The sequence below is a fragment of the Salvia splendens genome, chromosome 9, assembly GCF_004379255.2.
Source record: "Salvia splendens isolate huo1 chromosome 9, SspV2, whole genome shotgun sequence".
In the NCBI taxonomy this organism is placed as follows: domain Eukaryota; kingdom Viridiplantae; phylum Streptophyta; class Magnoliopsida; order Lamiales; family Lamiaceae; genus Salvia; species Salvia splendens.
Window position 1 is genome coordinate 3515148 of NC_056040.1, and position 14170 is coordinate 3529317.

The 14170-nt window shown below is 34.8% G+C and overlaps 2 protein-coding genes across 8 annotated transcripts; one reads left to right on the plus strand and one right to left on the minus strand.

Moving 5' to 3' along the window:
• Positions 1-3942: 3942 nt before the first annotated feature.
• LOC121747623 (LRR receptor-like serine/threonine-protein kinase FEI 1) lies at positions 3943-7263 on the plus strand. Of its 7 annotated transcripts, none has more exons than XM_042141693.1 (10): positions 3943-4672; positions 4765-4851; positions 4930-5006; positions 5111-5182; positions 5268-5339; positions 5450-5521; positions 5616-5722; positions 5812-6273; positions 6347-6601; positions 6683-7263. In XM_042141693.1, exons 4-10 carry the CDS (start codon positions 5169-5171, stop codon positions 7030-7032), a joined length of 1332 nt encoding a protein of 443 aa, XP_041997627.1. In that variant the 5' UTR covers positions 3943-4672; positions 4765-4851; positions 4930-5006; positions 5111-5168; the 3' UTR covers positions 7033-7263. The 7 variants fall into 7 exon arrangements, with proteins under 7 accessions (XP_041997627.1, XP_041997630.1, XP_041997629.1 ...); XM_042141696.1 differs by lacking the exon at positions 4765-4851 and having other exon boundaries at positions 3943-4484; positions 4577-4672; XM_042141695.1 differs by having other exon boundaries at positions 3943-4484; positions 4646-4672; positions 4765-5006.
• Positions 7264-7423: 160 nt separating this feature from the next.
• Positions 7424-9851, minus strand: LOC121746531 (5-formyltetrahydrofolate cyclo-ligase, mitochondrial-like). The gene is made up of 7 exons (XM_042140412.1): positions 9611-9851; positions 9369-9509; positions 8852-9016; positions 8470-8511; positions 8342-8387; positions 7927-7997; positions 7424-7811 (listed from the first exon to the last, which is right to left on the minus strand). The coding sequence occupies exons 1-7, from the start codon at positions 9834-9836 to the stop codon at positions 7675-7677; spliced, it is 828 nt and encodes a 275-aa protein (XP_041996346.1). The 5' UTR covers positions 9837-9851; the 3' UTR covers positions 7424-7674.
• Positions 9852-14170: the final 4319 nt, after the last annotated feature.

Below are 14170 nucleotides of genomic sequence, written 5' to 3' on the forward strand. Positions count from 1 at the left end.
TGCAATGCGTCTCGCGGGGGTCTCGTCTCTCCGAGACGAGACGCGAGCCCGGCGCGAGACGCGTTGTGGATGGTCTTAATTAATTTGAAATACCCCATGGATAATTTTGTCCGAATACTATTGTCGGAAATTTTTTTAAGTGAATATTGAATTTTGGGTATTTCATTATTAGAAGATTGAGATATTTTTATCAAAACATCAACACAATCAGACAAAATGAAATATTTATCCTTTAATATCAGATCAAACTTTTATTTTTAAAAATAATTTCAAGGAATGAAGGTTTTCTAATTTAATACTAGTAGAATAGTACCAAACACATTTGCGGGCAAGGCAAGTTCCAACTTAAATTCATTTATTATAAAAAGCTTAAATTAATTTATGTTCAATAGTTATCTTTTTCGTCACAAGCTTCCATAAAAAAGTGCCTCCTTTACTAGTTACTCCCTCCACCCGCTATTAGGACTCTCGGTTTATCATTTTAGTCCATCCGCCATTAGAAATCTCGGATCACTCTTACTATAAATAGTAGCTACAAGTCATTTTCCACTAACTCATTCCACTCAAATTTTATTATAAAATTATATAAAAATGGGTCTCACATTCAACTATCTTTTCTCAACTATTTTCTTTATATTTCTTAAAATCCGTACTAAACTCAAATGAAACTTCTAATCAGACGAATGAGCAGTATTTTGAACTATAAATGGACGAGAAGCCTCAAGGTTATTTTAGTCATAACCAAAATTTTGCACGCCAGCACCAATTTAGCATTAAAAAAAAGTTACTATCATGTAACAATTGAGAAATTTTTGAAAAAATGCTGAACAAATTAAATAAATTTCGCAATTTTAAAGACAATTAACCTCATTTAATTTGTTAATTATGTAGGCATATATAAGCTGCAAATCTCACTTAGGGCCAAAAGAAAGCTATAGCATATTGTGATCATCAAATTTTATTTTAGTTAATTGGTGTGTTTTCTCATCATGTAAAACAAAGTTAGGCAGCAAGAAAACAATCTCTACTTTGGGTGGAAGCAAATAGATAATGTAAATGCGTGTATAAGTCAATGTTTTCTGTCGAAGTGGTGTTAGGGTGTTCATATTGACACTAACATCACATCATTTTCGTTAATGAGGTACTCATATTTTACTGAGTTCGAAATATTTATGATAAGAATGTCATGATTTTATAAAATTTATTCAAATAAAATAAGGATTAATTCTTTTGTGTCACCACCTTTGAATTGAGCGTTTTGTAAAAAATCCACTAGAAGATAAGGGGTAAATTCCGCGAATGTACGTCATGGGAGATGATATCCGCCATTTGTACCCGGAAAAAAATCATTTCCAGTGATGGGAAAGACGCGTGAGCTTCTCGCGTCTTTGATAAAACAAACACGCGTGACGCTCTCGCGTGTTTACTCATACACGCATTCTTCTCTCGCGTGTTTTACTCATACACGCGTTAGGCAAACGCGTGTTTGCCTTGGTTCCATCGCTGCTTCTGCCTCTCATTCACAGAACACCCAAACCAGATGTCGGATTAACTTCGGGGTTGTCGACGAAGAAACTGGAGGCAACGGGATTTAAGTATGAGAATGGATTGGATGAAATGTTTGACGACGCAATTAAAGCATGCAAAGAGAAAGGGCTTATGTAGATGTATTTGAATGAATTCGATTGTGGTTTCATCTTGATTTGAAGTTTGATTGTGTGTTTTCTCGTGCAAAAATAGGGAGTAAACGATTGTGGTTTCATGGAATTTCGCCACGATAAGAGCGTAGCTTCTCTGGGCTCTCCCAATTTGAAAATCTTGATTTGAATGAAAGGCAAACACGCATGAGTCTCATGCGTGTTTCATTTATACACGCGAGACGGTGATGCGTGTTTGTTTATACACGCGAGAGAGAGAGACGTTGTTTCATTTAAACACGCGAGAGGTGCTCGCGTCTTTCCCTTCATTGGAATTTTTTTTTGCGGGTACAAATGGCGGATAAGAGCTCCAATGATGTACTTTCATGAAATTTCGCCAGAAGATAAGTAGTAATTTTTATGAACTAACAAATTGTAAATAGAAAAAGAGGATTATTGATGTGAAAGTAGGGATCATGGATTAGCAACAAACTAAAAGATACTCGTTGGTTGGACGCAAGTGCGTGGTCGATAAGAGCATAAAAAATTGAAGATTAGATTACTAAAGTTTCAAGCAAAGTCCTTAAATCATCTATGAAAGTTTCGAATATTATCTAAAACAACAAAAATAGTACTTAGTGATACTGCATGAATTCCATTTCCTTTTTTCAAATTAAGCAATTGACTAAGCCACAATACCAATAATCACAAATTGGGTTAGGTAGAAAAGGTTGCGTCATGCCATTCCCACCCAAATTATAAGAGTAAAGCAATATACTTTATTGAAAAAGAGGATTGGTGTGGTGGTAGTGAACGATATAGATTTTAATGTGAAATTAAATAAATAAGAAAGAGGCAGCGAGAAAAAGGAGAATAAATAAATAAGAAAGAGTGAAACATGTTATAAATAGATAGAGACTAATTCTGATAAACAATCCAAAATAGATAAACAAAACTATTTACAATTTATAGATTAATAAAACAATCACCACCGGAGCTGAGCTAGGTGGGGACGGAAAGCGCCTTCCATTGTTCCGTCCAAACACAGGGATGGATTAGTAAATTTGGCAATAAATCCAAACGATATGTGCATGTTTTTGTAAATGTTTTACAAAAATTTAAATTAAAGTATTTCTATTTCTGAAGAATATTCGACATACAATGTCAGTAAAGATAATTTATCGGTGTATAAGTTGAAGAATATCAAAATGAGTATAAGTTGGATTTGTTTATGTATCAACATTCAACAAAGTGGAAAATTTAGAAAAGAAGTGGTGGGCTAATTATATTCATTATAGTTGGGCCTTATTATGTAAAGAGAGATAAAGGAAAAACCCAACTAGAAAAGATTGTTGGGCCTTATGAAAGAAGGAAAACCCAACGAGAAAAGTTTAAAACAAAACCCTATCAAAAAACGCAATCCTTATGATTAACCTTCTTATATTGTCTGTTTACATATTTTAAATAGTACTCTACTTGATTATATTCCTTTCTCTCACAAAAAATATAAAAATTTTACCATTTTAGGTCATCCACCAAAATTAGTAACTCTAACAATAGAGAGTTTTAAACCAATACTAACCATATACCTCATTCTAAATGTGGAACTCATAATCCACTAAGTTATAAATTGAAGTAATAATGAAGAGAGAGAAAGTGTGATTAGATTTTTTAATAGTGATTTACTTTTTTTAAAAAATATGACATAAAAAACTAGCATATAAGGGTGAAAAACCGTGAATTGATGAGGAAACAAGGCTCACTGGGTGATAGGTAAGAGCAAGACAAAAGAAGGGACACGGCCGGGTGGGAGCCGATGATTCAATGATTCAACTACCTGATGGGTGGGGTAGAGAGGGTCACCCGACTAGGTGACTTATGGGCAACATGTCACTTGGCCAGGTGGTGACGCACCGGATTTTGGTTCTTAACACTATTTTGTCATATCCATTTTTGTAACGTGTACGAATACTCACTTACATTATTTTTTAAAGTAGACCTCGATAAATTTTGGAATAGCCTCGTTGAGAGTGTTCACACCTTTGTGAGTTCGGTTATCTTGAGAATTTCGTTACAATGATAATGGCTCTGGCTTAGCTATTTTTGTAGAAGCATGTTCTTAGTTTATTGTTAGCTAGGGATGGGGAGCTTTGTAGATGGTTGTCCTGTCCATATTAAAAGTTGCCCAGGGTTGTTACCAATTGCTAAAGGTTCTTTGGTTCTCATCAATTCGAACAATTTTAATATCATTCCCGTCTGTCTATAGAAATTTATGTTGTACTATGTGATATGTTTGGATTCATATAATTTGTCTACCCGATCCTGATCTCAAAACTTGATATCCATTCAGACACATCTATCTTATTTCTTCATTTTACCAAACAGTATTCAAATTTATTTGCACACCTCAAAATGCCAGCAAATTCGCTGCGCAGATTCCCGTACAGTGTTCAAAGTGAATCTTCCACCATATTTAAACAACTGTGTGGTGTGTGAGAATTGAGATAGAAGAAGTGTTCTGGTTTAGCTAGTAACTTCTCCTTGTAATGAAAGTAATAATTATGAATTTTTGAAGTAAGCACATTTTTAGTCATACTACCCACCATCCCTACAAAGCTTCAACCTTTTCATCATAAATACTTTTCCCTTTCCTCTTTCCATTCAAATTCTTCCACGAAAGTAGTGCTACATTAATAAGTGAAAAAAAAATCCATTCTTGGAAGCTTTATGTACGCGGTAAAGATTTTCACATTTGGAGTCCAGAAATGAAAGTGTTTTTCAATTTTGGAGTTCCTAGCGGCTTTGGCAACAGCCCTTTTGCTGGGCTCCTCTCTCTCTCTCCAGATGGTATAGCATCTTCTTTCTCCAAAATCTAGTCTTTTTAATCTTCTCTCTCTAGGTCTTACACTGTTGGAAGTGAAGGCCAGTTTGAATGACAGCAACAACTTTCTGAGTAACTGGAAAGATATTGATGAATCTCCATGTAATTGGACTGGTATTGCTTGCAGCCCACAAGACCAAAGAGTGATATCTATGTATGTGTAACCCTTATTTTTGCTCTCACATTCTTGTTCATTCATCAATTTTTCAGCTTATATTGATAGGAATTTTGTTTTTCTGCATTTAGAAACCTACCACATATGCAGCTTGGAGGAATTATACCCCCTAGCATTTGTGCACTCAACAAATTACAAAGATTGCGAGAGTCCCTCTTGTAATCTTGTTGTTTTTATTGTCAGTTTACAAGCATATTAGTTTATCTAATTTGCTTGTTTTGAATTGTTTGATTTAGGGCACTTCATCAGAATAGTCTTCATGGTTCTATTCCTAATGAGATTAGATTGCACAGTGTTCTGAACTCAGAGCCTTGTAAGTGAAACTGTGGAAGCTCTTTTTTGGTGATTTAGTTTTTTCTGGGAATGAATTGGTGTTCTTATGGGATAAAAGTAATCCTTATTTGTGAGATTGTGTAGGTATCTTCGAGCTAACTATTTTCAAGGAGGAATACCTTCGACTATTGGAAACGTTTCTATGCTGACCATATTGTAAGATCAATGCTTATTTTCTTCAGATTGTAGCATCTGTTTAATGTCTAGCTTTATTGATGGATGCATGTGATGTGATGCTTAGGGATTTATCGAGCAATACACTGAAAGGTGCTATACCGTCTTCTCTAGGTTGTTTAACGCGTCTAGCATATCTGTAAGTTACATAACATTCTGTCATACATGCCACTCTATTGCTTCAAGGAGATGTTGACAGTTGCAATTTATTTTTACTAATGAAGAAAGTTGTGTATGCAATCTTTCCAGAAATTTGTCATCAAACTTCTTGTCTGGTGAAGTCCCTGATGTTGGTGTGCTAAGCAAGTTTGGGAGCAAATCGTACGATCCTCTGTCTCGAACTTCATCATTAAATAGATCGAATTTTTGCCAACAATATTCAGAAACTGTACTGAAGTTCTATGCTTATGCTTAGGTTTATTGGTGATTTAGATCTGTGTGGCCAACTAGTAAACAAGCCTTGCCGAACTTCACTTGGTTTTCCGGCTGTATTTCCTCATGCTGAAAGTGACGAAGCAACAGGTATCACATGCTTTCTAGTAGCAAACTTGTAGGTTCGACAGTGCACAAGCGATCCTCTCACTAAATCAAAGGTATCGTGATTGGAGCAGTATCCATGTTAGGCGTTGGGATTATTTTCCTTCTCGGTTTTCTCTGGGTTTGGCTGCTGACGAAGAAAGAGAGAGCTGCGAAAACTTACACAGAAGTGAAAAAACAATTCCATCAAGAAGGAAGTATGAACAAATGCCTCATAACTTTCCATGGTGACCTTTCATACCCTTCGTGCGAGTTTGTAGAGAAAATCGAGTCTCTTGAAGAGGAAGATGTGGTTGGAGCTGGAGGTTTTGGAACTGTATATCGAATGGTTATGAACGACTGTGGACCTTTTGCTGTCAAGAAGATTGATGGGACAAGACAAGGCTCGGATCAAGTGTTTGAGAGAGAGCTCGAGATCTTAGGCAGTGTCAAGCATAGAAATCTCGTAAACCTGAGAGGTTACTGTCGTCTCCCTACAGCGAGGCTTCTTATATATGACTACTTAGCCATGGGCAGCTTGGACTATTTCTTGCACGGTATAGTTTTCTTCGTTCGAATCCAATGAAAAACACGATGTTTATCATATGGTTACTAACACTTGGCGTTCAGACAATATCCACGAAGAGCGTCTGCTGAACTGGAACGCTCGTATGAAGATAGCTATTGGCTCTGCTGGAGGAGTGGCGTATCTGCACCATGACTGCTCTCCGAAGATAGTCCATCGTGATATAAAGTCGAGCAACATCCTCCTTGATGAAAAACTAGAGCCCCGTGTGTCAGACTTCGGCCTTGCTAAGCTGCTGGTGGACGAGGACGCTCATGTCACGACTGTGGTTGCAGGCACATTCGGCTACTTGGCTCCAGGTTCGTTTCAATTCATAAAGTCGGAGTATCTTCTCGACTCATAAAGCCACTTAAGGGGAATATCTGTAATACGCGGTGCAGAGTATTTGCAGAGTGGTAGAGCAACAGAGAAGTCGGACGTGTACAGCTTTGGCGTGCTGCTGCTGGAGCTGGTGAAGGGGAAAAGGCCAACGGATCCGATGTTTGTGCAAAGGGGATTGAATGTGGTGGGATGGATCAACACGCAGAATAGAGTGGAGGACATAGTGGACAGAAGGTGCAGGGACGCGACAATGGAGACTGTGGAGGCGCTGGCTGAGATAGCGGCGAGATGCACGGATGCAGACCCTGAGGCACGTCCGACGATGCAGCAGGTGCTGCAGTTGTTGGAGCGGGAAGTGATGTCGCCGTGCCTCAGTGAGTTCTATGAGTCTCATTCAGATAAATGCTGAAGTGCTATTGAGTAAATGCAGCATTTTGCTGCACAACAATCATTGTACATTGTTAATGAATGGCATGGTTTTCTGCTACTAGTCCCTATTAGCAGTTCCGATTTTGAATCGAAAACCGGCAGTTACGGTTTTGTGTCAAAACCGGCATTTTTTGGTCGGTTTTACCTGTTTTTGGCCAGTTGTATCAAGATTTGAGCCAAAACTGTGGTTTTTTGCTGGTTTGGATTGTAACTGTCTGTTCGCAGTTCGAAAATATTAGAATCGAAACCGGACTAATATAACCGTACACAAGCACACTTGATGGTTTAATATGAAAAATGAGAGTGGAGATAGACAAAACTGCCTATATCTATTAAAATCCAGAATATTACAACCAAAAATCATATCACAATGAAAAACCAAGAAATAATCTTCCTTTATGATTTATATAATAGACCAATCTGTTGTAAGAACTGAAACATAGATGCATAGGTAAATTGTAGGAATACATGAAATCCAGCAAAAATCAGGAAAAATGAAATAGAGATGTGATACATTCATTGTGTTTAAGAGCATTTTGTCCAGCAACAATTCCAAATTTCCTTGTAACATATGCTGCTTGAGAAACTCAGCGGACAAACGTGGTGATGAGTCGTACCTCTATCACAGGCGCATCTCGTTGGCTGCTTGACTAATATGGATCACCCCAGAGGATGAGGCAAGAGCATCAATGGGGACATCGTTGGGGGTGATGGGTATAACACCATCTTCCAATATTTGCAGTGAATAAGAAAGAGCAACTACACATGAAAGCAAATGAATGTGTTAGTATACGTGAAGACTGCTCTGTAATGTGAAATGCAGTAGCTAAAAACTTCAAATGTATGTCCAAGTGCGAAGGATAGAGAAACGCACCAAATAGTGGTTTCTTCCACTTACGATCCTTTGCAAGCTCTTGGTATTTTGTGAGGAATGTGTCGTAATAACTTCAGTATATGAATTGCAACATCGAAAGAAACAAAAAGGGAGATGGAAATCAATACGTGCTCGATGAAGAGAGAATATCGTAACTAAATCTAAGAGAAAAAACAAAATGGTGTCTTCTTTTGCCTTTTGCAGTACTCTTTCAGTCATGAATATATATAGATCATACATCAAGGCAATAAATGATAAGAGTCATAAGACTACTGTAAATTATTCTTTCTATATTGAGATTTGTTACTTTAAGGTCTTACAAATTTCTGAAAGATCATTAGGTATAGATTGATGGATGATGACATGCTAAACCGTAGAAAATCCAACATATCAAGGACAAGATTTAGCAACATACCCTCCCCCGCGGCCAATGCGCCTACCAGATTTGTCAAAAGCAAGCCCTGTAAAATAAAAGAACATAGGTCTAGTTGAATCTTTATATTAGGATTCCTAATCATCGACTGAAAAGGATTAAAGTCTTACCAGGTAAAAGAAACAAGTCTACAGGTTCATCTGCAAGCATGACTGCATACGAATAAGCAAGCTTAGTTAGAATCAGAGATTGTTTTGAGTAAGATTTTACGGCAGTAATACAACGGCAAGGATCAAGGACCAACTAAAAGTAAGCTTTCATTAATCATCTAGATTTGAATTTAATTGAAACACGCACAACTGTTTGCATTTTAAGTCTATTTTCAAGACAATCACAACATTGAACAAATGACGTATAGTTTCTCAATGCTGTAGAGCAAGTAAACCCCCCTAAGTCCAAGGAAGAAACATTTGATATAACTGTCGAATTTAAAGAAATTAAGCAAAAAACGCATGCTGTTCAACAGTTAGTATAGCGAGGAACTTTACATACCGTCTTCACGTTCCTTCCCCTCAGCATCACAAGGTTCAGGTTCCAAAATATCCATTGAGTTTGCAACCAAATCATCCATCCTAGTGATGTTCAACATCCTCATGAAACTGTTCTTGTCTTCCACCCTCGGAACATAGAGCTTCTTCCTTGCCTGCGAATCATCATCTGCACAACAGGTCAATTAATACTCATTTCACCACACACAATCTCATCAAGAACCCCCCCCCCCCCCCCCCCCCTAGCCCTTTGCAGACACCTCTACCTTCCCAATTTTCAACCCAAACGAGTGACATTGTGCAAAATCACATAATACAAAATGCTAAAAACGGATTCTTGTTTCATACATTGCACCAAAATAGGCTTCACATAATATCATAGATTGCATATACCAAAAATTCTTAAAAGACCTAAAATCGAACTGCAATTTGAAATACCATTGGCACAAGAAAGATCACATATAAGCCAGCTCAAGCTGATGATACTGCATAATCAATTCCTACACACACAAACGCACTACCTTGGGGTGTATTTTTCAAGATTTCAGACAACACTTTAGAAGTATCAACTTCTCTCAAAGCAGCACAGCTGATATAAGCACAGAGTCGTGTACAAGACTTGAACCAAGGAGCCTCCAAAACCACACGCTGGATTGCCTCATCTGCATCAACAACAAAAAAACCCACATTTCAAAATCCAATCTTTTCTCCAGAATGGAGTGAAAATCATCCAAAAATGTAAGCATTGGTTATTGGTGATTGCCTTCTTGAGATCTGAGGGCGGGGTCCATTGACTTGAGCTGTTTCCTGACTCTGGAGCGAAGCGCCTTTTTCTCCTTGAAAAGGGCTTCTAGAGGTGCGGCGGCGCTCATGGTGGTGGAGGAGCGTAGATTGAGAATGGGTAGAAAAGGCGATGCGGCGGTTGGTGAAACCAGTTGCGGTATCATCCGCTCTGCAAATCTTTGTAGGCGGCGACCTATTATGGTCATTTTATCTTGTCAATATTTCATTTTTCTATTATTTAAACCTCAAAAGTATTGAAAAATCAAAATAAATCTTTAAAGAAAAAATGATTTCTCACGCAGACGCCGATTTTTGTTCAAATTTCTTCTGTTTTTTCTTCTTTATCTTTTTTTAGGGCAACTGTTACTTTCTGAAAGTGAAAATTGAGCAGTATGTCTTGGAATGAGATATGGTAGTCTGGTTCATAAAAACATGAATTTTGTCTAATTTTGGTAATTTCAGCTTAAAAATAGTCTTAAATTGTATATAAACTTTATATTTCGTGTGTTATGTTTTAATTCGACCTGAATATAATATTTCTGGCAAAAACTAATCTTATGTGGCAACCGTCAAATATTTATGATATTTTAGATCACTTTTAAAATTCATTCCAAGTAAGATAAAAAAAAATAATGCAGAAAGCCATGTCGAATTAGTTGTGTTAAGTAAGGTAATAAAAATGAAAAACGAAAAAAATGCCACAAAGTTTAGTCAAATTGTAGTTTTTCCACAACTTTAAAAAAAGACTGATTAAATCATAACTTTGATGATCTTCTGAATTATCTCATGGATTTAAATTTAGGAGAATTGTGTATGACGTGGATGTCGGGAATGTTCAGAGAGAATTGAGTATGGCGTGGAATAAACATATGAGCTTATTAATACGTTCCGGATGTCCACATGATACGTTCTCAGCGTCCACATCATGCTTAATTCTCTTGAAATTCAGTTTCATGGGATAATTAAAAAATCATTAAAGTTGCGATTTAATAGGTCATTCTTTAAAACTAAGTGATATACCCGAATTTGATCAAACTTTGTGATTTTTTTGCCTATTTACACAAAAAATACCATGTACGTCAGTTGGATATAACGATTGACTCATCTTGGGATTTAACACATGAAATGTAATGTTTATACTACTACTTTTTAAGTATACTAGAAATATAAGAATTTGTTAAGTTTATGATTTTTAGGGTTCAATATAGCTTTTTAAATTCAATATTGATTTTTTTTTATCAAAGCATTTATTGGCGAGAGTAAAAAAGGATTTTACCAATTGAGTTTTTATGTAATCATGTGTTTATTAATTTATTGATCAGATGATTTATCGGTGAGTGAGTGAAAAATATTTTATTAATTAATTACATATAATTATCAAAATTGGGTGCTGATTATAAATTTATACTAATGATTAGGACTAGGTTTAAAATGGGCCGAGTATTCATTTCTTGCTCATAAAATTGGGCCTATTTTTAACTTTTATTAAATGGTCCAATTCGAAGGAAAATATCCTGGCTCATTAATTTTCTCCTAGCATATAATGGGCCTGACTGTATTTTTTATAATTGTATATTCAAAGAGATAACCAGCAACAGAAAAAAGAGCTCCTTATAATTAACTACCATTAATTATAGAATTTAGAACATTAATTAGGGTAATTAAGATGTATTAATTACATATTTTTTTATTGCGATGGGCAACGTTTAGTGTACGAGCTTTTCTCTATTTAGAGCGAATCGCAACTAACTTGATTTTCTCTTTCAGATATATTTCTCGTTATTTAGATTGTTTTCACTTTTTTTCTTGATTTAAGGTTAATCTTATTTTAATTTATTTTTATAGAAATGGTGTTTATGAGCAATGAGATTTGATAAAAAAAAGTACTCCATACAATTAAGATTTGTGGTCCTTATACCTCACAAAATGGAACTCTACGTGTCGTCTTCTTGGGCAAATAGTTATTCTTGCTAATTACTATGGCAACTGTTTTCACTATCTAATTTGACTATTAATTAATGCAATAATTTAAGTTGGGTTGCTTTGTTTCTTCTGTCATATTAATTAGTTACAGTAACTCTGTACTCCCTCCGTTCCATATTAGTGAAGACATTTCTTTTCAGTCAAAAAATTAAAAAAAAAGTGTATTAAGTGGTTAAGTAAAAGAAGAATAAAATAGGAAGGGAAAAATGTAGAGAGATGAAGAGAGAATAAAGTAAGAGAGAGTAAAATAAGTGAGAAGAAATGTGTTGACATTTACTAAAAAAAAGAAATGACTCCACTACTGTGGAATGTACCAAAATGATAAAATGTCTCCACTACTATAGAACGAAGGGAGTACCAGTTTGGCCTTCTATTTTCAAATTAGTGAATTTCAACCTAACTGTACATGTTGTAGTTCTCTTTTTTCAAATTAATGTGATTCAACCAATCTGTTCTTGTTTGGGTCCATTTTATACCATGCACGTGATTCCACTCAAAGATAAAAATGAAAATAACAAGCTCGTAATGTACCAAAACTGTAACATCAAATTGAAACATATACACACATTTTCAATAAATTTTGAAGTAAGTGGAGTATGATTTAGACTTCATAGTATGTATATATTAAATTTATAGTTATTCGATATATTAAAATCTTAATAAAGTGTCGAATCAGTTGCTAAACATGCGTAATAATGGAAGATAGACAATAATTGCACATAGATATAATTCATTGGATTGCTAGCTAATCGAATTGAAATTTTTTCGGGTTATAATTTTTTCCATTTTTTCGGGTCAGCAACGGGTTAAATCTTTACCTATTGTCATCGTTAATCCGTCCGTATGTATCTACGAATGCTTTCGATCGATCGGTTAGTTATAAAAACAGTACAGTACTAGTTTGGCCTTCTCTATTCAAATTAACTATACGTTCTAGTTTCTACCCAATGTTCACTGTTTCCAAATTAATGAGTTTTAACCAATCTGTCCTTGTCATTCTTTTCCCATAGATAAAATTGAAAAATATAAGTAACATTTAAAACTTTTAATAATTATATCTCAACAAAATTATAAACTAATATTAACAATTACACACTATCATTCGACTTTCAGTAGGCGTTGTAAATTCCATTTTTTTACATTTCATTCATTAATATTTAATGTGAACATGATTTAATAATAGATAAAAAAATATCCAAGGTAGCGCCAATGAGAAAACGCCAGCAATTTCATTAACGTCAACGTTCACACACAACTCTAAAGTGAACACAAATAAATGCTTTTTGTTGGCCAATTTAATTTTCAATGTGAAACAAAAGAATAAAACAGAAATTTTCACGATCACTAACTACCAACGATATCTCTCAGTCCTCATATTTCACGTGATACTAATTGACATAAATTATTACAAAATACAAACTAATTATCGTCGATTTTTTAAAATACATGATATAGTACTCTGTATATAATAAAGAATTAATCGAGCAACACAAATTAGATAAAAATGTGCAGACAAATGCAACCCATGCTTAGCAAATACTAGCAATTACGACTTGATAAGTTCACCATTAATCCATTACCATTTTATTATATGCCAAAAATGGCAAATAAACAGCAAAAATTAAAATTAGAAATTTGCCCTCCACACAACATATATGATGACAGAGGAATGTCATATTTATAACTCAATACTTAATTGCTAACTGCAATTAAATAATATGCATTAGATATTCAAATCAAGGGCCTAGATCATCAGTCCCGGAATGTCAATACGATCAACAAGAAACGTCAATAAGGGTATATTAAGGTCAATTTACAACAAATTAGTTGTAACTAACTTTTGAAAAATATCCAATAACTTTAAAACATATATAACTTTCCCGATTTAAATTATTTTTTCGCACAACATATATCAAATTAAAGATAATTTCATAAGGATTCTATCGAGATCTCACTTGTATATGTTCCGATGTCAAAATTTGAAAAAAAAATCAAAAATTTCATAAATTTCGTTAGCAACTTTATATCAATACACTGCACATAATATGTCAATACAATGCTTATACAATATCAATATGAAATTGTATTGACATATGATAATATCTTTGTGTTGATGTATTTCATACACTGTATTGACATTGTGTTTCTAAACCCTAAATTTGATAGTTGCTATTATCTTTTTAATATTAAAAAATAAAAAACGAAATTACACATAACAAATTTTAGACCACAAGATTTCTAAAATCCTATGGTCTTAAATTAGTTGTAGTTAGCGATTGATCACTCCCCTACGACGACATATATATCATTAAATTTCCTTATCCTAATAAAAATAAAAAAGGATTGCGAAAATATTAAAAAATGAGATAAAAGGTGAGATGCATACTATAAAGGGCAAATGACAAAAAAACCCATGAAGTTTGGTCAAATTCTGATCTATCTCGTAACCATGAATGGCCAATTATATCATAATTTTATTTTTTTTTCAATTGTCTCATAGTCTATGATTTGGGGGAAAGTATGTATACTTTTGGCAAACGAAAAATATCATGTGAAC